This window comes from Pinus tabuliformis, chromosome 3_2 (assembly GCF_031772625.1).
Source record: "Pinus tabuliformis cultivar Carrire ecotype Pingquan chromosome 3_2, CPIR1, whole genome shotgun sequence".
Classification (NCBI taxonomy): Eukaryota; Viridiplantae; Streptophyta; class Pinopsida; order Pinales; family Pinaceae; genus Pinus; species Pinus tabuliformis.
In genome coordinates this window covers 49,157,389-49,184,809 of record NC_142302.1, presented here as the reverse complement: position 1 = coordinate 49,184,809, position 27,421 = coordinate 49,157,389, and the positions used below count along the sequence as shown (strand labels likewise).

Here is a 27,421-nt window from a genome sequence, read left to right as displayed (position 1 = left end):
ACCATCTCAATCTTGAAAGACTAGATGACTCCTACAAAGCAACTCAATCAAGTAGACTCTAAATATGCTACTATCACATGCTTCTATCTATGATGCTATGTATTTACAAAACCAAGATTCTCTTAGAGCAAACAACAATGCATGCTATTCTAAAGGAAAGACCATCTTCCTAAAGAACCTAACAGGGAGGATGCCTTCTTCAATAGTAAAGATCTTTGACATCTTCTTTCTTTGGCTTCTTCTCAGGTTCTCCCATCTCCTCAGCTGTGTGAGCTTTGCTTCTTTCCTTTCTTTTGTTGTTCTACTTGTTATCCCTCTTAAAGTGTCCCAATTCATAGCATCCAAAGCATTGCACCTTGGACATGTCTTGCTTCTTCTTGGACATTTAGATTCAGACATAGAGCAACAATATGATACTTACTTGTCAATCAGGAATCTTCCCTTCTCTGATGATGTCTCCAACTATCTTGAGGCTTTCAAGATCTTCAAAGAGACTTCAATGATGTCTTAGAAAGATGCCCTTCCAAGTAGGTTAGATATCAGCTACACCTTCGATCCTTAGTTTCGACCTTGCAACTTTGATTTGCACCTTCGATCTTGTAACTGCTGCAGAAACCCTAATTTCTTAAACAAACCCTCCTTTGTGTCCACTAGATGATCTTTTCAGTTGCCTTCTCTTGTTCACCTTAGCTCTGATACCATGTTGGAAAATGCAAAGTGGCAACGATTAATTCATATTTTCCTTATTCCTTAATACTTGCCCGTGAACTTTAATTATCTTTTTGTGTGTTGTTATTACATCTTTTCATCAAACGAATATCAAGATCAAAATAGTAAAGACAATGAACACAAATATGAGGCTCCAAGCCAAGGCAAAACCCCTCCAAGGGGAAGACCCAAAAAATCTCTTCTCTTCTTATAGAATCTGCTTCAAATGAAACCAACAAGACCCAAAACCCTAGATCACAACCTCCTCCCAGCAGCGAGTCAGCCCTTCAAGATGACTTTCCAGTTAGGTCAAAGTCACACCGAGCCAACCAGGGACAAACCCTTCCAGAACTGCTTCAAATTCAAAATTTCAGACGCCAGCTACAAAATTTCGGATTTGCAGCTTCATGTTGAGAAATATAGGGTATTGATGATTAGGAGATTTCTCTTCTTGATAATTGCTTGTGATATACTTTTACTTCTTGAGTTATGATCTTCTCTTCGTTATATTATTAATGTGTTCTTTTCATCAAGACAATTACCAAATGAACAATAGAAGACAAGAGACACAGTATGTAGGCTTGTCAGCCAGGGCCAAAACCTCTCACTCTCTGAGAGGAAAACCCAATCCGAAATTCTTCTTATAGATCTTCAATTGATGAATACCAAGACCATGACAAAGACCCTTGACTTTAGTGCCCTCTCAAGACCCTTGTCACTAGCCTTCTTGATGCTTTACCTCTTCCCTTTCTCGACTCCCTTCTACTTTTCTCCCTCTAGCTCTCGGCTTCCTTGATCTTCTGGTCCTCATCTTCTTCTTCTTCCTTTTGATCTCGACTACCTTGGTCCTCAGCCTTCTCTTGTAGGCTAGTAGCACTACCACCAAAACCCTAATATATATTTTTCTTCAGCTCCTTCTAGATAGGCTTTATACCCATACAGTTACTTCGACTTCTTTTGGATACCTTCGGCTCTACTTTCTTCACACGTGGGAGGACAAACTAACTCAAAACTGAAACTGGAATATCTTTGTTCTTCTTCCTTCTTGCTTCGTTGATACGGAGACTTCATCTGGAGGTTATCTCACACTTCTTGCTCGAGCGAATTCATGCCTTTCAAATGAGGCCGAGTATGGGTATATATACAAGGTTGTTCATGATCCTTACACCGACATGATCTCCAATTTCATCTTCTAGATTCTTCATTTGTTGTAGGTCGACTTGGAGAGGGCTAGTGACAAGGTCTTAGAGGATTACTTTACATAAACAAGTGTGATTTTTTACAATGTGTAACATGACTTCATTACATGACAATGACTCTTTTATTCTAAATGACAAAATTCCTAAAGGCTCTCAATGGGAGCCTTGACTCAAAAATAAAATCTCTTGCTCATGAAACCCATGATGCAAGCATTACAATATTTTATTTTTCTTCTTTACATCTCTTTACATAAAATCGCAATTACATGTCATTATGAAGCCCGAACCTAGTTACATTTTTCAACACTCTCTCTTAACTAGGGAGGTATTCATAATGGTACTTGGTCATTCTCAATCTGAAGAATTTCTCATAAGAAGAATAAGATTGGTAACCCATTTGTTTAGCATCATATTAACCATCATTGGTACATAGCAAGGCTTTGACTAACAACTCTATCTCTCCACAAGATCTGAGCTCAATGTTGGCAAGACCAAATGATTTATAAACACTCTCATCATTGTCTCTCTCGGAACATACCCTACTCGGCTACTCAGGATATGTCCCATGAGGACTATTCTTATCTTGGACTCCCCAACCCTTAAAGAATATCGATCCTCCACGATTACTCTTCTATTGGATGTCCTATCTCATCCTCAAAGAGTATCAGATGCCACATGATTACCCAATCCTCTCATTCTGTCTTTTCAGGTGAAGACCATGTAATGATGTGTCTACCTCTCCCTCCCAATTAGGGAGGACATATCTATTCCATAAAGGACTTTACTCATCCCTACACAAGGAATGTACCTAAGCTCCCTCTTGGCTCAGGGATTTCCAAGTTTCTTCCAAGTAAGAAACTTTCCAGGCTCCCTCTCAAAATAGGGACCTTCAGCAGCTTCTCAGGTGGAGATGATGGGGCAACCAGCTGCTTGAAGAACTCCTTTCTTCAATGTCATGAATTTCTTCTTTGTTTTGGAGTCTTCATCTTCTGGGGACTTCTTCATAGGGCACAAACCATCCATCACCTTCATCCATCAGTCATGTCATCATTCATTTCATCTGAAAGTGATCCATTAGTCTTCATCTGGCATTGGCTTCATGTTCTGCTACCTTCACCAGGGTTTTTATTTGTTTGTTGTTTTTTTATTCTCTGGAAGGTTCTTGCATCCTTCTACAAGGTTCTTCATGGAAGATATTCATAGTTCTTTTTTTCGGTAGTCCTACATAAGCCGATCCAGATACTAGTTTATAAAAATGAATACTTAAATCATAATTACCTTGTTACGTTCTTTCATCATGACATCTTCTTGTAGGCATCAACATCCTTCATACATGTTGACACATCTCCTTAAAAATATGTATTGTCAAGGGTCTCCATCTTTTTCTAGACTTTCATTAGAGTCTTCATATCTTTTTGGGAGATCTCATAGTCAAATCTTCTTGGTCATTCAGATGTTGATTTCCTTTACCATAGTCGTATAACTTCATGATCTCTTCCTTCCTTTCTTTACACATTTCATTCCCAGGAGCTTCAGAGTTCCTCAATTGTAATCAGGAAACCTCATACTTCCATACGAGGACATATTATGTTGATTTCATCTAATAAATATGTGACTCTTGCATTCTAGCATCCGGTCGAGGGAGGAGATTCCTTCTTTGATCATGCCTCTTAAGAGCAATGATTCAAGTTATTTGTAACCATATGACATGACTTCCATAATATTAAGTTTGAGCATACATACCTCATCCTTGCTTTGGGCCATCCATACTTCCTACAACAACTTCCTTTGAATGAAGGAATTTGATTCCCTTGATCTGCTTCATTGTCATGTTATCATCCCATCATTCTATGAATTCCACAAGATTGGAATTCTTGAAAAGATACTTACTTTTCCTCTTGATCAGTGAATCTTACAATGAAGATTCCATAAGAGAATATTGAGGATCTTGCTTATCCTATCCTGCAGATGTTACCTTTTGACAGATGTATGATAACTCCTTTTCTCCAGATGACTTCTATAACTATCACTTGAGCTTTCAATGAGGTTTCCAAGAGCTATACCTGACATAGTTGACTTCCATAGGTTTTGTTCTAGACATCCATCTATGTCGCGAGCTCTTACTTCTAATGCTTCTACCATGATGCCATTCTCTAATATGTTGCATCCTATCTTATTTACAATGCTTCCTATCTACAACAAAAGAGTACCTTTTTAATGAAGGAGATTCTTTCAGTCATATTGGAGATTTTTCACTTCCTCCTTCTTAGGCTTCTTTGTCTCAGGCTCTTCTACTTCTTCAGTAATATGGGCTTCTTCCTTATTTCTCTTGTTATTGTTCCTTTTAGGACAATCTCTTCTATAGTGCCCATATTCTTGACATCTATAGCACTGATCCTTAGCCATGTTCTTTCTTTTCTTTTGAGGGCCAAATTTACCAAACTTCCCCTTTCTTTTCGTCACTAATTGATCCCTTTCATCTGATCTTTTGTCACTTACTTTCTTCAACCTGTCTTCCTCTGCCTTGCATAGAGACCATAATTTGATGTATGGATAGCTTCCTCTTCCTTAGTAGATATGAGGTTACCTTGTTCATTAGTCAATGCATTTAGAATAACAGAGATTATTTCTTTATTAGATACCATCTCTCCTAGATCTTGCAATTGAGTTTTTATTTGAGATGCTTTTGAAAGGCATGAAGATATCCCTTCATCCTTTGATACCTTCAATTTATATAGATCAGATCTAAGTGATATGATCTTTTATATTGTACTCTCAGAGAAAAGTTCTACCAGCTCATCATATATCTCTTTTGATGTCTCCAGCTCGGCTACATAGGGAATGAGAGGATCTTTGATAGATTCCTTAAGAATCTTTTGAGCCTTTAGATCCCTTTCCATGTATTCAAATAATGCTTGTTCTTTGGATGGCTTGGATACCTTTCCATGGACATGATCAATGACTTCATTTACTTCGAAGACTATGTCTATCCTTCTTTTCCATTCAAGGAAGTTTGATATCCCAACCAACTTATGGTTCTCCTTGAAACATGAAGTCATTTTTACTACATTAGATTATAAGAAAAAGGTACTTACTTGTGAAGATAAAATCTTCAACTTGATAATGTTGACAAACTTGATGCTTCATATGATCCTTTTAAGAAGGTTCTTATTTCGACGAAGGAAGACTGCCTTCTTTAGGATGATCTTCTTCCAAATGAGATCCTTGCTTCAATAAAGAGAAGATTGCCTTTCGATCTAGCCTTCCTGAGTTTTGAAGAGCTTCCACTTCTTTGGTTGTGTGAGTGATGATCTCAAAAGTGCTTCTAGGGTTTTGGTCTGATGAAGATCTTGATTTCTTCCTTGGTGTTCTTTGACTTGTATTGATCCTTCTTTGAAGCTTGATTCTCGTGTGTCTTCTTGCTTGAATGCCCTTTCTTGAATTCAACACCTTAGCTCTGATTTCATGTTGAGAAATCTAGGGCATTGATGATTAGGAGATTTCTCTTCTTGATAATTACTTGTGATATACTTTTACTTCTTGAGTTATGATCTTCTCTTCATTATAAACTTATATTATTAATGTGTTCTTATGATCTTCTCTTCGCTATAAACTTATATTATTAATGTGTTCTTTTCATCAAGACAATTACCAAATAAACAATAGAAGACAAGAGACACAGTATGTAGGCATGTCAACTAGGGTCAAAACCTATCACTCTTTAAGAGGAAGACCCAATCTGAAATTCTTCTTATAGATCTTCAATTGATGAATACCAAGACCATGAAAAAGACCCTTTACTTTAGTGTCCTCTCAAGACCCTTGTCACTAGCCTTCTTGATGCTTTACCTCTTACCTTTCTCGGCTTCCATATGCTTTTCTCCTTCTAGCTCTTGACTTCCTTGATCTTTTGGTCCTCGACTTCTTCTTCTTCCTTTTGATCTCGGCTACCTTGGTCCTCGGCCTTATCTTGTAGGCTAGTAGCCCTACCACCAAAACCCTAATACATATTTTTCTTCGGCTCCTAGAGAGGCTTTACCCATACAATAAACAACAATTTCTTCGACTTCTTTTGGATACCTTCGGCTCTACTTTATTAAGACTTCTGTTGGAGTAAGAAGCCTTAATCTGGGGTGGGAAGTCTACATTTGTGCATAGTGCACACATGTCTTTTGGGCATTCCTTCTGTTGAGATCCATAAGAGAGAGAAATAGTTGAATGGAACTAACTACAAAACTTAAATTCATGGAAAAAGATGATAAGTGAGTGCTAGGGCAAAAGATAAATCTGCACTAGTGCATAGTAGAAGAAACCAATGATTGTGCCTTTAGAGAGAAATCACCCAACAACACTAGAGCAGAACACTTGAGAGAAAACCCTTGAACATTAGATTACACCATGAAAGAGAGTGCACACTGCAATGCTAGATATGATGCCCATAGGCTAAAAGAATGAGTTGCTTGTATAAGAGAGCAATAAATCAAGATGATGTTACAAATGAGTCTTGAGTATGTATTCTATATACAACTCAAGAGATAGGGTGTCCACCCCGTGAGGGATTATGGACCCAAATAACGACTAGGTCAGTCTTAGCCACTTAGGAATATAATAATTGAGTGTTGACTAGGTCGGAGCTGAGCCAAAGACTAGGTTGGCTCTAAGCCAAACCCTAGAGAGTAGGGACACACTAATACACAACAATAATGATTACAAAGTGGGGCTAGCCATGGCCGTATGTGAATATTAGATGATCATTTCAACATTCCCTTTTGTGTTGACTTGGAGGCCTTGGAGAATGATGAAATACAGATGGGGGAGTGGGTATATAGAGACCCAACTCAATATTGGGTCAGCCTTGGGAGAAATACAAAAGAGAGTGGGTTTATATATGCCCTACTTAAATACATCTAAGAGAGCTTGAATATAGCTGACAAAGCTTGAATACAGTCAAGAGTGGGTTTTTGGATGCCCAACTCTATTACACTTAAGAGAGCTTGAATACCACTTAAAGAGTTCAAATATAATTTGATAGTGGGTTTGTGGATACCCAATTCAAATACAGTTTGAGAGTGGGTTTATGTATACACAACTTGAATATACATGACAGAGCTTGAATAGAATAGAGAGAGCTCGAATACAATCGAAGAGTAGGTTTATGGATACCCAAGTCAAATACAACCAGGAGAGACAGCAGCTTAAATATAATCGAGAGTGGGTGTGTGGATACCTAACTTGAATATAGGGTTGACTATGGTCGAGATACAAATTTGAGTGTATGCATACTGAACTTAAAATAGGGTTGGCCCTATTCACAACATACTTCCCTTTAATCTAAACAAGAGGCCTTGGAGATTAGGTATTACTTCATAACTCTCACCTGTAATACTGAACATGGGCCGTATAGTGAAGATATAACCCCCCTTAATTCCATATCTTCCACACTAACATAGTTGCACAGCCTGGTGAGGGTGGCCTTTGATAGAGGTATAGAAGAAGGATCCATTAAGGCATGACGGTCAGCTGAAGGTACGAAGGGTGGCATATGCTGTCCCAGAAAATGAAGCTGCTGAAATAGTACATTCAAATAGGACCAACGTCATAATCTAGAAAGAAGAGATCCATTCATTGAGATATGCTGAAGCCTTAGAACTGATAATCATTCATAAAAAATGACGGGACATCCTGTAGACATAAGAGTAAAAGTTGCTTCAAAGAAGGTCAGAAAGCACTTAGCTTTCCCTTGGAAACAAGTGCTCATAGTCATATAAATGGCATTATGAAACCAACTCCAAAAAGTGAAAAGCATTCCCAGTATCACAATAAATGGAAGTGTCCACTATAAATCACCAACTCCTGGGACAAAAGAACATCTCCAAATTTGGTCGTGTCAAAGATATCATCACATGCTGAAATCAGTAAGGCCCAATATGTAAGGTATGCCATCAAATGTGCACCATAAAGAGATTCCATGAGGGCTAAGAAGTGAGAACAATATAGAGGAAATATTTGTACACCCTTCAAAGGATTCACTGAAAGGACCCAAGGAATCTGAAGAAGAGTTTTAAACCGTAGAAAACAGATGGTGTGAAAATTTGGTTTTTCAATCACAAAAACTTGAAGATGCTACTAGTTAATCTCTTAGATATGCTGATAAACCCAGAAAAAATGCCGGGAAAGAAATGGATGAACCTAAGAATTCCATGCCAATAAATTCTCTGGATCAAGTTCTTGGTGAGCCCTTCTGGGAAACTTTAAATACAGAGAAAGAATCCAAAATCTTAGATCTGTAATCCTTAGGGCAATGTTTTTAGCCACAATCTTTGGTTCAGCCGTAGAGAAGATGATCAGAAACCCTGGTTCTGCAGTCATGGAAACTCGGTGATGCCACCAGTCAGTAGTCTTGGATCAGCCACTGTAAAATAAGTAAAGAAGATGGTCTGAAACCTTGGTTCCACCATTACAAAATATCAGTGTTGCCACCAGCCAAACGTCTCAAATTTGTTACTGAAAAATTCCTGAAATAAATTGGCAGAAAACCCTATTGCAAGGCACTTCAATCCTTGACAAGCTCTCCAAATAAGTTTATAAAACAGGGTCATAACAAATCGTAAATAAGGTGGTCTTGTTGAAGTTCTTTGTAGCTTTGGAAGGTCTTGTACATGAGCTTGGTGCCTTAGCGTGTAGAAGATGATTGATTGCGACTTTAGGTGCTTGCTTGGTGGAGTAGGTGATTGATGACTTCTTTTATATGTCTAACTTAGGAAAAGTACAATAATTAAAGTCAATTAATTATTGTAGACTATTAAGCCAAACTACTAAGAATAAATGATAAAATTATTTAAGTGACTTAGATATGATCTCAACTGTTAATCTCAAATGAGGCGAGATCTAATATCGGTAGTCAATCACTTAGGAGATTAGGGTTAGGGATTTGGCTTAATGGAGTTATAAAAGAAGCATAATGGAGAGGTGAAGACACAACACAGCTACACAACATTGAGTGCGATTAAGGGGAGGAAGGAATTTTATCCAGAGTGAGAGGCTCAGCTAGATGAAGAGAAGGGAGGAAGAGTGCAGGGAAATTTCGGGTGTAATTCTAGGAGGCCGATTTCCTTGAGTGCACAAGGGTTGTACGGGGAGGAAAAGAGAGGGCTGATTTGCTGGTGCCGGGGGGCCGAGTTTTTACAGGGCCATTTTCTTCAGGAAGTTGATTTTCTGGTAGGCGGAATTCCTTGGGCTGATTTTCCCAGTGGTGGGGTCAAGTTACAGGTTCCAGTACTGCATTTTCTGTGGGTCTAGGCCCAGATTTTCCCAAAAATTTAAATGAAGGAAAATTGTTATGGGTGTATACTTACTGTTGTGATGTGATTGATCTCTCTAATTTTATTTTTCTACTGCAAATTATTTTTCAGAAGTTAAATACTAGTGATTTTATTTTCCAGCAATTCAGAATTTTATTTAATAATTTTCTGGGAATAAAAATTGTTGAGGTATAAATAAATCTGGGCTGCTATTGGAAATTTAACAGGTCTACACCAGCCAATGAAAACTGCTTGGTTTTCCTTGAAAAATTAAAAGTACACTCTAAAATCAGCTTCTTCCAGAAAAATCACCATAAAACAACCTGTTCCCTAAAACTCATCATTAAAACAGCCTTTTCTGGACTAAAACACCATAAATCAGCCTTTTCTGGACTAAAACACCATAAATCAGCCTTTTCTGAAAAATCTACAATATACTTCAGCTGTAAAAATAAACGATGAGGAGCACACTGACCTTAGAAGAGCGTTAAACCCTAGAAAAACCTTTTAAAGAGTCCCGTCTTTTAAATGGGTTTATGCCCTAGAAAAACCCTAAAAATCCCAGGAGGACAGAGCTGAGATTCACACCTGCTCTGAGATCATGTTGAGATCCCTAAGAGAGAGAGAATTGAATGAACCAACTGACAAACTGTAATTTTGCACAGAGGGATGATAAACCAGCACTAGGGCAAAAAATACATCTTCTCTGGTGCGCAATAGAAGAAACCAGCAAGTGTGCTTTTAGAGAGTTATCATTCAAGAACACTTGGCAACAATACTTGAAAGAGAGTGCAATGCTAGATATGCTGCCCATAGGCTAAATAGTAAATACATAAGTCACTTGTATAAGAGAGCAATAGCTCATGTTGATGTTACAAACGAGTCTTGAGTGTGTATTTATATTCAACCTAGAGGTAGGGCACCCTTTCTAAGATGTGTTATGGGCCCACATAATGATTAGGTGGGTCTTAACCACCTGGGAGTATACTAAATGAGTGTTGAGCCAAACCCTAGAAACACTAATAAATGATTTTCTTTTTCTTAGCAATTCACAGAAAATAAATGATTTTGTAAAACAAACTGCTATCCAAATGGATATTTGTGTTTTGGCACACTATCTGACTGAAGTTTTTATAAATGAAGATTGCAGACAAGCACGATTTCTTAATTTTTGAAGATAGGAAGTTTGCTGACATTGGAAATACAGTGACCATGCAATACGAAGGGTAAGTAATAGTTATGTTTGATACACATTATAATTAACATGTTTTTTTCGTGGGTCATACCTAAGGTTGGCTAGGATTTCTTGGAGACTTGGCTGGAGTGGACAATTCTCTGTTACACTGGGAAAATATTAAAATGGTTTCAATCTGTGCAGAGGAATTTTCAAAATTGTAGAGTGGGCAGATGTTGTAAATGCACATGTCATTCCGGGTCCTGGCATAGTGGAAGGGTTGAAACTGAAGGTAAAGTTTTTGATTTCTATTTCACACATCTTTAGCATCGTGCTTTTAAAAGGCTAAGGCATTGGTATTTTAGAATTGACTTGAGTGTTGACATTGTCAAGGGCTTGCCACATGGAAGGGGTCTACTGCTACTTGCAGAAATGAGCTCTGCTGGAAATCTTGCCAAGGGTGAATATACATCTGCTGCAGTAAAGATTGCCTCTGACCATCCTGACTTTGTAATTGGGTTCATATCTGTTAATCCAGCAGCTTGGCCAGAGGGACCAGGAAACCCTGCATTGATACACATGACTCCAGGAGTACAGTTGAGCAGTGGAGGAGATGCTCTGGGTCAGCAGTACAACACTCCTAATTCAGTAAGTCTTCTTTCCTTGCTTCATTTTGACTTTCCAGATGTGTCAGGTTGGGTTCTGTTTTACAGGTATAGGATTATATCATTGTATAATGGCATATTTTTGGTTGTTTGTTCTACATTTCATATTTTTGTTTTTATTGTAAAATTAGCATCGAGTTCTTCCTCTATTGATCTTCTTTTTTAAAATTTGAACATTGTTACTTGTTGATTTTGTTTGGATTAAATTGTACAGCTTGACTTGAAAGATATACGACGCAATATGTCAGATGAACTATTTCTCATGTTGTTGTCGTTATTGATTTTTATAACACAAACAAAATTTATATTATATTATAAGCTGCAAATTTACAAGCTGCCTCAACTATGTTTGTGGGAAGAAAATACTCCATGGGACAGTTTTTATATCCCACAGTTGGCTCCCACCCTGATTTGAACCTGAGACGTGATGGGGACTAAACCCCATACAAACCAACTAGTCTACACCTCATTGGTATCTCTGCTCCTTGGTTGCATTTTTTGGTATGCTTTTTTATATATTGAGGATTTGACAGATGGAGTCTCTTGTCTCATTATATCAACTAATGTCATACCATTTTCTCTTGATTTCTTTCTCCGATTTTGAAATGCTCTTGTTGAGGATTATGCTTTTTTTCTATTTTGTCTTTCTTCTATTCTTTGTCTATGTCATCTGAAGAATTTCTGATGCAATATTTTAATTCCCCTCATCAGATTGACTTCTGCCCCAACTAGACCTATTTCTTCTTCTCTTGACTATTTGGAAACTGTCTCCATCTCCTTCCATGGCATTTCATTTTTCCACCTAAGAGGGATTGCACTGAAGCTTAATTTTGTTTTATTCTTTCTGAATCAATTTTTGGCAAGATGCGATTAAATGGTCCATTCTTTGGCAAAACCTTGCACCAAAATGCTGTGTTTTTGTAATCCAATGGTGCAGATCATCAATTTCATCACAATCAAGGATGAACTTGCAGAGGGAAAAAGTTTGTCTTCTTTGTTGTGTCTTTCAAATTGTTGGATACCTAATCCTCTATAGGTTGGTGTGGAATCTGAACAGCAACCGGAGTCCAAGAGTGTTAAATTGGCAACTAGGGCCAAACTCCATGTGGGTTAGCTTATTTCTGGCAGCTGATATTTTTATTGGATCCTTCTCGTCGAGAGGTGTAGGATTGATCCAAAGATCATCCGATTCCGATAAGTATTTATGGAGATATGAATTTATTTTGTTTATGTAATTATTATCAAGCCGACCAGCTCTTATTTAGGCTCTAGAAGCCCAGCTGACGTGTCTATTCAACCTCTACGTTTTGGTATAAATAGATGAGGATTTGATATCATTTGCACACACGTATTCTTGAGGTGATCTCCTCTCCACGTCTGGGTTTTTGGAGAAGGAGAGAACCAAGAGTATACGCTGGCCTAGTATGATGCCCTAGCCGCAGTATGATGATCTAAGCAGCAAAGGGAGGCACTTATACGCAGTCTAAAGAAGCCCGAATCCGTTGACTAAAGGAGGCCCCAACCGCAGTAGAGAGAGGCCTAATCCACAGCAAGGAGGAGGGCCTAGTACGCAGTTAAGGGAGACATCTAAACGCAGCCTTAGAGAGGAGACCTAGCTGCTGTCATAATGAAGCCGTAGCTGCAGCCATAGCCGCAGTAAAGACATGCCCTAGCTGCAAGTCATAAAGACAGGACATACGCTGGTCTTTGAGACTCTAATACACACAGCAAGGAGCCATAATCTGTTGTCAAGTGATGCCCTAATACGCTGTCCAAGAGGCCCTTATACGCTGTCAAAGAGGAGCCTTAATATGATGCCTGTAGAAGCCTAAACACAGTCCTTTCACGCAGTCAAGGAGACATGTTTACACAGAGAAAGAATCTCACATTTTCTTCTGAAATCTCGCATGGTGATGTAGAGCCGCAGTAAGGATTTGACTGCACCTCGTTTGTTTTAGGTGCAGTCATGATCCCGGATAAATGAAGCAGAAATGACCTCATGTGAGGACGCAGCAGTGAGTTGAAGTTTGGGCTAGATACAATCTCGGCATAGATCTAATCCTCATGATGACAATCTCGACAGTATAGATAAATGCATCGCATGACAAAGAGCAGTCTCGGCATCTAATCTCGCATGACAGAATCAGTCTCGGCATATAGATCTCGGTGGTTTTTTCTGTGGCAGTTTAGATTCGATGAACTCAGATTACCTAAAGCAGATCTACTCTTTTGCACATTGTCTCGGCTCAATGAGGATTACGTTGACATATGTATATGTTATTGTCTTGGCATAACCACAATGATGAAGCAGGTTTCAGTATTGATCAAGAGCTTCTCGGCATACCTGTAAAAGGAGAGATACAGTGTCAATAATCATCACTATATTCAGATCTAGTATTCTTGATAGGAATAAGTATCTCAAAGGCAGTCAAGATGATAAGGATCATAAGTAGTATGATCATTACAGTCTCTGAATGATGAAAGAAGCAATAATCATCATGTCAAGGAGAGTCAGCTTTGGCTAGGAGCAGTGTATAGGATCATGATCTCACAATGATCTCATCCTACAATAATGTACAGTCGTGATCTTCATAGGTGCAGAGATCATCTCAGTAATAATCTCAAGGAGAAGTCATGGTGCAGCAATGATGCTCTCAAGAACCTTGCGTAATGAAGTTCTTGATGCAGTAGTGATGATCTCTGAGGTGCTGCAAGGATGATGATCCCAACAGCATGATGATGGGCATGTTGATAAGGAAGCAACAGTGAGGGTCTCAATGATGATGAAATAATGGTGCAGCAATAAGGACAACCTCAGTCTCAGCGCTGGAAGTCTGGGCATAATTACATTCATAGCAAGGTCAAGATCTCAATGAAGCAGTGATGAATGATGATGAAAAATGCGACACTGTGGGCGAAGTAATCATGGGCAGCATGATGAAGATCATGGGCAGCACAGTGATGTATGAGAGCATGAGCAGCATGATGATCATGCATGATATGAAATGATCTATGCTAGATCTAGATAAGTCAAAGTATTGACTTCTGTTGTAAATGTACTCTCTCTCTCTCTCTCCTTCTCTGCTGAACTTTGAAGATAAAAGAAGATTTGATCAAAGGGTTTCCCCACACATTGTGGGGTTTGTCCCTGGCTCGCGCCATATCTTGTGTCCTCTTGCATTGGCTTGTCTTCTGCGTTTTATATTTATGTTCTATCTGCAGTTTATCGTAATGCTGATGTGATTGCTAACTATGAAAATTTTATAAATTGCTCTAGCATAGAACATACCCAAAACTTAACATGGTATCGGAGCTGAGGTGAAGACAATGCCCAAGCAGGAGTGAAAGAGCAATCACCGAAGACAGTTGGGACAAGACAGAAGGATCAATGGGTTCCTCATAATTCACCCAGGGTGAATTCAAAGCAAAGAATGTTATCAGAATGGCGCAGCGGAAGATTTTGATGATCCATCTTAAGATCACTTCATTGGGAAGTTCGGATCTAAGGGTGGAAGGAAAGGCGGATGCCTTGTTAAAATAAGTTCGGCCGTTATGCGAAGGAGTGTTCGAATGGCAGAGACACATCTCTTGATGAAGATAACAATCATTCTTGGGACATCTTCTATGATCAAAAGAATGACTGGTAATGCAGGTCATCAAGGAAATGGTCGACTCTTCCACGAAAGCAAGGAACCCCAAAATCTCTTTTATGTACCTGATCGAACCTGATGTCCATCTCGGAAATGGAAGTCAAAGGTTTCAGGGTGGCACTTATCGATGGAAAGGTACGTGTTTGAAAATAGATCTTTTAAAGATGTTTTTGAGTTCAGGGTTGTATCAAGTTGCAGGAAGTCCACTAGGGACCATGTCCATTGACTCAGCACCGGAGGTCTGTGAGTCAGATGGTGACTAGGATGCCTGAATTCAAAAAGAAGCATGAAGGTACATGTCTGAAATGTACCGAAGGAAAATATTATAAGGGGACCATTCCCCTCATGCAGCAGGTTCACAAGTTTGAACAACCCGAGGAGTTTGAGAATCATGATCAAGGAATCTCATGTATACAGGTGGAAGAAAGCCCTCTATGGCTTGAAGAAAATCACCTTGGGCATAGTATGAGAGGATTGATAGCTATCTAATGCAGCTAAGATTCACTAGGAGTGAAACCGATCCAAAGCATTACTCGAAGGTTGTGGATGATAAACCTCTCATACCGGCACCTATTTCTGACAGGTGCAGACCCTCTCATTTATAGGAGACAGAGGGAGTTGGATTCTGAATGTGAGAGGATAAGCTACAAGCTTGTGACTGCCTTGAGGATCTTAACTTTCAGAAGTTATATGGTAATGATGTCGGACCAGATTTGGGAAACGCCTCTGAGTTTCATAAACTCATTGTGTTGATGTTCTTGGAGAACCTCCGTCCGGACATCTGTGTTGCAGTTAGCATGGTGAGCTCATATTTGGTTGAGCCGCACTTGATTGGTGCCAAGAATCTTCTAAGATATCTTCAAGGCACAATCTCTCATGAATTGAGATACACTGCCGGAAATATGAAACCTCATGATTATTCGAATGATGAGTGGGCAGGAAGTATGGAGGATCACTATAGCACTTCTCAGTGCTGTTTGGAATCTGCCTTGATATCCTGGATGAGCAGGAAGCAGAAGTCGGTGACTCTGAGCACCACCAAGGCAGAATACAGTGATGATAGTATGGCCTTCTGTGAGGCAGTCTGGTTGCTGAATTTCTTCAGTGAGCTGTTTGTACACATGATGAATACCACTGTGAATCTTTGTGACAACCAGAGATGGGATTCGATTATTGAGGAATCCCGTATTTGACAATTGCTCCAGCAGATAGACATCAATTACTGCCTTATCTGGGATATGGTAAGGCGATGATCAAGGAGGCTCCATCACACTGAGATGATGTACAGGACAGAGCCCTGAGGAAATATCAAATTTGTGATTTTCCCGAACGACTTGGAGTCGTCGAGAGACCTTTGTAAAAGGGTCCTGCATGCTGCATACATTGAGCTCTAGGAGCTTTGGGGGGCTTGCAGTTCTATTGGAGCAACATAGGACCACAGGGTGACTCACCCTCCCCTGGTGGTGCGCACTGAAACAAGATGATTCGCTCTCTTGTGTAGCAGGATGATTAGTTCTCCTGTGAGGCCTGGATTGATGTGTTCTCCATGGTGATTGTAGCAGGATTGATGTGTTCTCCTGTGAGGCCTGGATTGATGTGTTCTCCATGGCGATTGTAGCAGGATTGATGTGTTCTCCTGTGAGGCCTGGATTGATGTGTTCTCCATGGCGATTGTAGCAGGATTGATGTGTTCTCTTGTGAGGACAGGATTGATTAAGTTCTCCTGTTGAGGCTTCCTACCCATGCAGTCTGGGACTCATGGGAAGTACCTCTCATCTGATCAATGAGCAGGGAAATGAAGTTAGGGACCATAGTAATACTGATGGACGCATCGTTGTATCTACCGTACTCCCTACGCTAGGATGTCCTCCATTGATCTGGGATCAATGATACTGGTCTGGGACCAGTGGTAGGAGTTGTACATGCTATGACGCTGACTTCGGGTCGGCTGAGACTGGTTGGGACCAGTGGTACATACTCCGAGACTGACTTTGTGTCAGTGCAGTACTGGTCTGGGACCAGTGAGAGGTACATACTATGACGCTGACTTTGGGTCGGTTGAGACTGGTCTGGGACCAGTGGTACACTCTCTGAGACTGCGATACTGGTCTGGGACCAGTGGTAGGAGTGGTACTTACTATGAAGCTGACTTCGGGTCAGTTGAGACTGGTCTGGGACTAGTGGTATGCACTCTGAGACTGACTTCAGGTCAGTGGAGAATGATATGACTCATTCTCGATCAATTCTTCTTCTTCATAGTTCAGCGGAGATGAGCAGAGCAGAGCAGAGCCAACAGAGCAAAGCTAGCAGAGCTGAGCAGAGCAGAGCCAGTAGAGCTGAGCAGAGCAGAGCCAACAACGCTGAGCAGAGCAGAGCCAGCAGCGCTGAGCAGAGCAGAGCTAGCAGAGCCAGCAGCGCTGAGCAGAGCAGAGTCGAGCCAGCAGAACTGAGCAGAGCAGAGCAAAGCCAGCAGAGCTGAGTAGAGCCAACAGAGCTAGGCAGAGTAGTGCAAGGCACTAATGGCAGAGATAGTACAGTGATACATATGGATCAGCGGATGGAGTTCTCCCTAGTTGAGAGGGAGTGTTAAATTGGCAACTAGGGCCAAACTCCATGTGGGTTAGCTTATTTCTGGCAGCTGATATTTTTATTGGATCCCTCTCGTCGAGAGGTGTAGGATTGATCCAAAGATAATCCGATTCCGATAAGTATTTATGGAGATATGAATTTATTTTGTTTATGTAATTATTATCAAGCCGACCAGCTCTTATGTAGGCTCTAGAAGCCCAACCGACGTGTCTATTCAACCTCTACGTTTTGGTATAAATAGATGAGGATTTGATATCATTTGCACACACGTATTCTTGAGGTGATCTCCTCTCCACGTCTGGGTTTTTGGAGAAGGAGAGAACCAAGAGTATACGCTGGCCTAGTATGATGCCCTAGCCGCAGTATGATGATCTAAGCAGCAAAGGGAGGCACTTATACGCAGTCTAAAGAAGCCCTAATCCGTTGACTAAAGGAGGCCCCAACCGCAGTAGAGAGAGGCCTAATCCACAGCAAGGAGGAGGGCCTAGTACGCAGTTAAGGGAGACATCTAAACGCAGCCTTAGAGAGGAGACCTAGCCGCTGTCATAATGAAGCCGTAGCTGCAGCCATAGCCGCAGTAAAGACATGCCCTAGCCACAGGTCATAAAGACAGGACATACACTGGTCTTTGAGACTCTAATACACACAGCAAGGAGCCATAATCTGTTGTCAAGTGATGCCCTAATACGCTGTCCAAGAGGCCCTTATACGTTGTCAAAGAGGAGCCTTAATACGATGCCTGTAGAAGCCTAAACACAGTCCTTTCACGCAGTCAAGGAGACATGTTTACACAGAGAAAGAATCTCACATTTTCTTCTGAAATCTCGCATAGTGATGTAGAGCCGCAGTAAGGATTTGACTGCACCTCGTTTGTTTTAGGTGCAGTCATGATCCCGGATAAATGAAGCAGAAATGACCTCATGTGAGGACGCAGCAGTGAGTTGAAGTTTGGGCTTGATACAATCTCGGCATAGATCTAATCCTCATGATGACAATCTCGACAGTATAGATAAATGCATCGCATGACAAAGAGCAGTCTTGGCATCTAATCTCGCATGACAGAATCAGTCTCGGCATATAGATCTCGGTGGTTTTTCTGTGGCAGTTTAGATGCGATGAACTCAGATTACCTAAAGCAGATCTACTCTTTTGCACATTGTCTCGGCTCAATGAGGATTAATGAGGATTACATTGACATATGTATATGTTATTGTCTTGGCATAACCACAATGATGAAGCAGGTTTCAGTATTGATCAAGAGCTTCTTGGCATACCTGTAAAAGGAGAGATACAGTGTCAATAATCATCACTGTATTCAGATCTAGTATTCTTGATAGGAATAAGTATCTCAAAGGTAGTCAAGATGATAAGGATCATAAGTAGTATGATCATTACAGTCTCTGCATGATGAAAGAAGCAATAATCATCATGTCAAGGAGAGTCAGCTTTGGCTAGGAGCAGTGTGTAGGATCATGATCTCACAATGATCTCATCCTACAATAATGTACAGTCGTGATCTTCATAGGTGCAGAGATCATCTCAGTAATAATCTCAAGGAGAAGTCATGGTGCAGCAATGATGCTCTCAAGAACCTTGCGTAATGAAGTTCTTGATGCAGTAGTGATGATCTCTGAGGTGCTGCAAGGATGATGATCCCAACAGCATGATGATGGGCATGTTGATAAGGAAGCAACAGTGAGGGTCTCAATGATGATGAAATAATGGTGCAGCAATAAGGACAACCTCAGTCTCAGCGCTGGAAGTCTGGGCATAATTACATTCATAGCAAGGTCAAGATCTCAATGAAGCAGTGATGAATGATGATGAAAAATGCGACACTGTGGGCGAAGTAATCATGGGCAGCATGATGAAGATCATGGGCAACACAGTGATGTATGAGAGCATGAGCAACATGATGATCATGCATGATATGAAATGATCTATGCTAGATCTAGATAAGTCAAAGTATTGACTTCTGTTGTAAATGTACTCTCTCTCTCTCTCCTTCTCTGCTGAACTTTGAAGATAAAAGAAGATTTGATCAAAGGGTTTCCCCACACATTGTGGGGTTTGTCCCTGGCTTGCGCCATATCTTGTGTCCTCTTGCATTGGCTTGTCTTCTGCGTTTTATATTTATGTTCTATCTGCAGTTTATCGTAATGCTGATGTGATTGCTAACTATGAAAATTTTATAAATTGCTCTAGCATAGAACATACCCAAAACTTAACAAAGAGACCACTTGGAATATGAATGCAAGGGTCACTCCATGTACTATAAAAGATATCATGTCAATAACTAAGTCACCTGACATGGGGATTGGGGACACGTAGGATTCGAGATTCGTGGTGTCGGATTCGAACATGCTGGCTCCCCGGAACAAGGCACGTTATATATTATTTTATTAAAATATATATATATATATATATATATATATATATATATATTAAAAATTAGATATTATCATATTTCTTACACAAATTTTAATTAATGATACAAATTTATTGATTTCAAACATAGATCTTGAAAAACTGATAAGTCTCCTTGAATTCCTTTAGCTACAAATCCTCCACGGGCAAGAAATGCTACTGAGCAGACTTGGTTGTTGCTAGTGGTGTATGCGTTGTTCTGTGCGATGTATGGAGAGGTCAGACAACAATTGATTGTGTATGCGTTTCTTATAAATGTTGGTCCCGGAAAATAAACATTGGTTTCTGTGTGTTTTGAAGTTTGCGTGTTCATTTGACAACTAGAAGACTGTGCGTTGACTGCTCTTTGTGAGCACAACATTAACCTTGAAGCTATTGTTGTCGATGTCAAGGAATGTCACTTAGAATGGCCATCGTTGGTTTGGCCCAGGTGCAATAGCGCATGGTTTTGGCAACAAAAATGGAAGAAACCTGACACTTCCTATCCAACGTGTTGATTTCGTTGCGGCTCTTTGAGCGTCGATGTTATGGGTTTGTTGGATAAGCAAAAGGTTTGTCCACACGGGGAGCAATACGTATTGAAGTATTGAAAAACATTACAAATGGACATGTCAAGGAATTTCAGAAAGTAGTTGTCGCCCTTCACCAAAACATGGGCTCTATTTGTGAGTCTCTTATGTGATAGTGGGAGCTAGACTGGTTTCATTGGCCGCTGACTCATTTTGTGGAAATGTCGATATTGGGAAGGAAAGAAGGGAGGATTTCAAGTAGAAAAAACAGTGATATAAAAATCCCTCACTAGGGCTTAAGCGCGATATCCTCCATTTGTAATGAATGACCAGGATTGAGATAGGTGTGGCAAGGGCTTGCACTGCACAGTTGTGTTCCCATAAGTCAACAGTTGCGGTAATGACTGAACCGTTGATATATCTCCTTGAATTCCTTTAGCTACAAATCCTCCACGAACAAGAATTGCTACTGAGCAGACTTGGTTGCTGCTAGTGGTGTATGCGTTGTTTTGTGCGATGTATGGAGAGGTCGGACAACATTTGATTGTGTATGCGTTTCTTATAAACGCTGGTCTTGGAAAACAAACATTGGTTTCTGTGTGTTTTGAAGTTTTCGTGTTCTTTTGACAACTAGAAGACTGTGCATTGACTGCTCTTTGTGAGCACAACATCAACCTTGAAGCTATCGTTGTTGATGTCAAGGAATGTCACTTAGAATGGCCATCGCTGGTTTGGCCCAGGTGCAATAGTGCATGGTTTTGGCAACAAAAATGGAAGAAACCTGACACTTCCTATCCAACGTGTTGATTTCATTGCGGCTCTTTGAGCGTCGATGTTATGGGTGTGTTGGATAAGCAAAAGGTTCGTCCAGACGGGGAGCAATACATGTTGAAGTATTGAAAAACATTACAAATGGACATGTCAAGGAATTTCAGAAAGTAGTCGTCACCCTTCACCAAAACGCGGGCTCTATTTGTGAGTCTCTTATGTGATAGTGGGAACTAGACTGGTTTCATTGGCCGCTGACTCATTTTGTGGAAATGTCAATATTGGGAAGGAAAGAAGGGAGGATTTCATGTAGAAAAAACAATAATATAAAAATCCCTCACTAGGGCTCAAGCGTGGCATCCTCCATTTGGAATGAACAAACAGGAGCAAGATAGGTGTGGCAAGGGCTTGCACTGCACAGTTGTGTTCCCATAAGTCAATAGTTGGGCACGCCATTTCCATTGTGACCTGTTGTGTGGAATTATTCTAGAAATGGATTGTCTGTAAAGCATTGAATATTTGGAGAAAAATAAAATTGGCCATCCCTCTAATTTATCTTTTAATGTTCTATTTTTTTCATATGGTATTTGGATACATATTGCAATCAAAGTCTCGCAAAGAGCAGAGGTAAGCGGTTTATGTGAGCGCCGAGGGCCTGGTGCACTCTGGGATCAACAAATATAAAAATTTGGTATTGTGGAATTTAATGCCATTAGATTATTCTTCCAACTAAGTCTCTTGCATTCAGTAAAGCCGACTTGGGAACACAGTTGAAGCAGTCCTGGCATTGTATGGTAACACAGTTTTGAAGACCGTATAAGGTGATTTGTTGGCTCTTTAACATCGGTGGTGTCGTTGGTTCATCACTGTGCATTGGCAAGAAGGTATCCCATTTTTTGTGGTCACATAAAACTCCAGTATCCATACTCCAAGCTCGCGGAGTAGCCACATTGCCTTTGTTGTCAGCATTATTTGTGGTGTTCGTTAACATTCCTGGTTTATAAGTGCATTGAAATTGCTTATGCATTGAATGGTGTGATCAAAACTGGTGTATATGTGTTGAAGCTCCGTGAGAGGAGGGTGCAAGTTCGATTAATTGGTATATATTGTTTTGAGAATGCTTGAATTTGTTTTTGTTCATATATAGCACTGGACGTGGTCAAGAGTCCAACAAAAGCTTGCTACTCATCCTATAGTTACATCTATTTAGCAGTGGGAACTATTTTTATGTGTGCAAGCCAACACCATTTTTTTGCTTCAATTATTGTGAAATGGATCGACTTGATGATGCATTAGAGCTGTTAAAAACCTTAATTCATTCCACTATTGATGGGATGGTAAACATCAACAAGGACACTCTTGCTAACATTAGAACCTGTCTACAATACACCCTTGAATTTTTGCAGCTTGAATCACACTTACAACGAAATGAGCTACAACAGCGTAATCATCATTCTGAACTTGTTTCTGTTCAAAACAATTCCCTTTTTGAGTCAGAAATTGACTCCCATCAACATGCAAAAACTAATCAAGACAGTAAAGTTGAGGTTGATTCAAGAGCAAATGTGCATGCAGATTTAGAAGTCCAAACTACACTTCCCAAGCCCATCATTAGACCTTGGGAAGAACTTGTCAACAACAAGCACATAACAGGTCTTGGATATGATAAAGAGGCGTCCTTTTATATTCCAGACTATTCCAAGCCCATTCAATTTCAAAGTGTTGGGTTTCTTCATGGTGGTTCACCTTCACCTATTCCAGATTATGCTCTTCCACATTCGCAGTCAAAAGTTGTTAAATGCCAACATTGTGACTGAGTTGGCCATATGAAAAATCACTATTTTGATCTCCATCCATGCAAGCATTGTGGTCAGCATGCTCATTCTTCACACAAATGCTTCAAAAAAAAGCTTCCTGCAAGAACAAAGATTCATCTTGGATGGATCGCTTCTTGACAATGGGCATCAACAACCAAGAAGATATTTCAGTCATATGTCAGAACTTGTTCTAGAGTATTGAACAATCTTGTAGTTGAGTTTTCTCCATCATCTCACCTTGTATCTGACAGGGAGGGAAGTGATGGTCATCTACAAGCTTCAAAGCCACATCAAGTGAGCCTGAGCCACAACCTGCCATACTAGATTCAGAGTTATAGCCATAGACAAAGATGCCCCTGAGCATGCCTTCGGTTGATGATCAGCCTTAAACCATCTATGCGGGGTTGAGACATCTCTTCAAAGAATTGGGGACACTTCCTCTAGCAGAAGACTTCAACTTCTTGCCAGTTTTGGAAGAGTTCCAAGAATTGCATTAAGCATTCCAGAGTTGGTGGTCATCCTTAAACCATCACAGGTCGAGACCTTCCTTTTCAGGTTGAGGTTCTCCATTTTTATACAGGGTGAGACCTCCCTTTCAACGTTGAAGGTTTCCCTCTTCAAAACATGAGGATCACTTCCTCTCGCAGAAGACCTCAACATCATGCTAGATTTGGAAGAGTTCTGGGAACTGTACTAAGCGTTCCAGTGTTGGTGGTCATCCTTAAACCACCTCCCTTATACCAACATTTCAGAGAGCACATTCAGCCTAGTGCTGCCATGCATTTTTGCACATTTTGTATTACATCTCTCTTCTTGGACTCGTACATACCCCATCGAACTAAGGGGGGGAATGTTGGACACCTAATCCTCTATGGGTTGGTGTGGAATGTGAACAGCCACCGGAGTCCAAGAGACCACTTGGAATATGAATCCAAGGGTCACTCCATGTACTATAAATATATATCATGTCAATAATATATGCAATCAATGCTTATCATTTACATTAGCTGTTTGCATTCCATGTGAGTTTAACACAATTTTTTTAAACTTGCTCAAGGAGTTGCCAATTGTTTCCATAACATCCTTTTTCTAGAAGTGAATGTCAATATTTGGAAATTGGAAGTCTTACCTAGACAAGTGTTGACAACTGTCATGGAAGCTGAGTTGAATTCTTGAATCCAATGAGTCAGGAAGAGGGTGGCCCTGCCCCAGAGCAAAGACCCTTCTTCCATTATACTCTCTTTCTCTCTCTTTCCTTTGTAGTGCATTTCCTGGGAAAACCCACCGGCCTCTTGCCCTCATTTGGAGGATGGTACCCAAGGTAAACCGGATACTTCAGGGTCCAAGGCCAGGTCAACATTTCAGCTACAATCGGCTCACGAAGAGCAAACATGTGAAGTGGGATTTGAACCCAAGCAGGGAAGGAAACAACTTTTCCTCTTGGCGACTGGAGCTACACTCAAGTGGCAACCATTACTTTTGTTCTATCCCCAGTCTCTTCAAAATGAACTACTAAAAACCCTTGGCACAAAATCTCACTGAGCAATTTGCTGACCAGTCATTAATCCACAAGGGTATCATAGTTTGGACAGGGCCTGAACTGGAAAAGAATCTGACTTCTCTACTATGAATCTTCCTGTTTGGGAGGAATGGTGGAGTTGAGGGCCACTGACTTTGACCACAGCCTTAAATGATATATTTGGAGATGGAGAGGCATTCTTGCTTGGATAGCCCAGGTTAACACCTCCATGAGTAGGACCTTCTGACAAAACCCTTGCATCTTCCTCTTCTTGATGAGAGGAGGGAGCACAATGGCCAGTAGCAGTGCCCCCTTTAGTCATTGTTGAGCCTGAGATGAGAAGAGGAGCTTGAGGTAACAGCGACATTTGGCTTCACTGCCACACGGGCATATTTCTTGCAGGGCATCCACCACAAAGACTGAGAGGCTTAAAGTTGCTGATGAAGGAACCAGATGGAGAGCCCACATGTTTTTCCAAGTGATGAGTATTTCCGCGGTTATGCTGAAACCCTAGTAGATTGCAGATAGCATTTTCTAGATTGCAGGTAGCATTTTCTTATTGGGGTTCTTTCGTCATTTGCAGAAAAGAGTAAAGAATAGATTCCAGCACCTCTCCTTAATGTTTAATTTGATGTTGCTTTTATTTTAACCTTATTGTGTGTTCTAGAACATAGTACAATGGTCATATATGGAAAGCTTAGTGTTTTCTTGAACAACATCTATGTATTTATCTTAGGTTTCTTAGGCATTATGAAAAAATAAGATGGTTATTTTTAACTGAAGTGCTTTCGTTTGGGGTGGTTCGCTTCCAAAGCTGTTGGCTTTCTATTGTCACATTAACCAACATCTGGTTCCACATTCAAAATTGATGTGTCTTTATCCTTTGTTACTGTATTATTATGATTGCATCGTTGTTGTTTGTTTTCATGTAGGTGTTTTCCAAATGAAAATCAAGAAAATATGAAAGAACTTAATCCTTCATCAAAGTTGAAGAATCCTTCATCAAAGTTGAAGGGGAGTTTGATTGCTAAAGTCAAGAACTGGATTTAGTAAGCTAATCAGATTTCATCTTTATGCTTTGGGGCAGGTTATTGGAGAAAGGGGTAGCGATGTAATAATTGTTGGTCGTGGTATTATCAAAGCAAAGGACCAAGCTATGGCAGCCCACCAATACCGCGTTGCTGGATGGGATGCATATGAGAAAAACATCAAAATGGGAGTTGGGCTTTAAACAGATGATTCAGGCGCAGAGCCTCTGCAATTTATTGGTTCAGTGGAAGTGTGTGAGATTTTTGTTAAGATTGAATCAGTGAATACTTCAATGGAAATTTGGTTTTACTGCAGTTTTCTTTCATCACGATCAGAGTGATTGTGTATTTGAGAACATAAATAATATTGTCCCTTATTCCATATGCTGCTGCCAATAAATTACTTATTGAACTTCTCTCTGCACCTACAAATAAATGTTTTATGCAATACTGCAGGTGATGATTCCAGGGAATCTCATTATTTGCCCCCTTTCTTTCTATTTGTCTCTAGTGGACAGTAAAGGCAATAATTGTGTTTTTCAATCATTGCAAATGCAGATTGACAAAGTTCATATGTTGTAATGAAGTTGAATCTATTGACTGTCAGCAATGAAATGGATAATTAAACCTCATTTCCATGGTCTTATGTGCTTTGTGTTCTGAGGAAGATAGAATTTGAGAAAATTTCTAGCAAACATTTGCAAAAATAAAAGATTGGAGTCTGGTTGCATTTGTAGCAACGCAAACAATAAAATGGCCTATGAACTCTTATTCCACAAGGCATCTTTTTAAACATGTAACCCTTCAAATCAAAATGATGCATTGCCAAATACAGCAGGGCTCAAATGTCAAAATTGATTTGAACATAAGTGACTATCTGCCCTACACGAGGCTCCAATCAGATGGTGAATGGCATCTCTGACAAACTGGCTTGCTCTCGACATGATAATGTCCAGGGACTATTGGAAACAGCATTGAGTACCCAGTTCAGAATCAGCTTGTTGGAGACAAACCCCAGCTGCATTATATATATTATAGGATAGCGTTATCTATATGATAGTGATTTTCTAGAAGGTGCACTTTCATGTATCATACACACTGATCAAATTTGCAGATGGCCTAGTATTTACTATGAAGCACTTATTATACTATAATTACCAATATCCTTCGTACGAACAGAAATGAAAACCATCATATTTCATGGCAGTTCAACACAATATCAAGATTAATTAACGCTATATTTTGCTTGATCTTCCAATATGATATGAAGATTAACTAAGTCGAATGAAAACAGATCCCCACACATACACACACACATCGAAAGTCAGAAAAAATATGAACCAGAAACATATCTGAATGTATCTCTCCAAATTGCTCTGAAAAACTCAAACATGCATCTTGCTATGAAAAACTCATATTTGTGTGTCTTATGGTGGGGAAAGTGGCTATTTTATAAGCAAAATCAGGGTATAAGGACCCCACATTTGTTCATTTTATTTTACGTTTCCTTATACATTTGAATCCTAGATAAAATTCATGGCAGAGGGAGATTGCCCCCTACTTGGCCCACTCATCTGAATTGGAGCAACCAACATTTGACATGTTTCTTCAAGGTTACTGCAGGAGCAGGAATTGACAAGAACTAGGTATGTCACCAAAACTTTTCTTATCTCAGAATTTGTTCTCTTGTTATGGCACTCTCTCTGTCACCGCTCACTTTCCCAACAGCTATATCACTTTGTCTGTCGCCGTGGCTAATGGAGACTATGCTTCCTCCCGAGAAATATTCACAATTTTAGAGGTGGTAGAATACCTTATTGGAATTTTATTCTCAACCGTTACAACATATGAACTGAGTCAAAATCCATTACTACTACAAGGTCTCTAGAAAAGTTTCCTTGTCCAAGTTCAGAGACTACCAATGATTAAGGAGGTAAGCATCCTAGAACTGGATGAGTTGACAATGAGCTCGCTGTCTTGGACAATAACCTTTTTGCAAAGATTTGAATCCTAATGGAGGCCATGGAGAATGAAACTAGCAGAAAATATTGGACAGTTGTTGGTTGA

At 40.0% G+C, this 27,421-nt stretch overlaps 1 protein-coding gene across 1 annotated transcript in view; it reads left to right on the top strand.

The window, feature by feature from the left end:
• The window catches only part of LOC149179744 (uridine 5'-monophosphate synthase / UMP synthase (PYRE-F) (UMPS)), a 36,503-nt gene extending 10,517 nt beyond the window's left edge, over positions 1–25,986 (top strand). The window contains exons 3-6 of the mRNA XM_089415787.1: positions 10,352–10,434; positions 10,587–10,674; positions 10,776–11,030; positions 25,414–25,986. Of these exons, the coding sequence (XP_089271913.1) occupies positions 10,352–10,434; positions 10,587–10,674; positions 10,776–11,030; positions 25,414–25,557 (570 nt within the window). The 3' untranslated portion in view covers positions 25,558–25,986. The remainder of the gene's footprint in view (positions 1–10,351; positions 10,435–10,586; positions 10,675–10,775; positions 11,031–25,413) is intronic.
• The last annotated feature ends 1,435 nt before the right edge of the window (positions 25,987–27,421 follow it).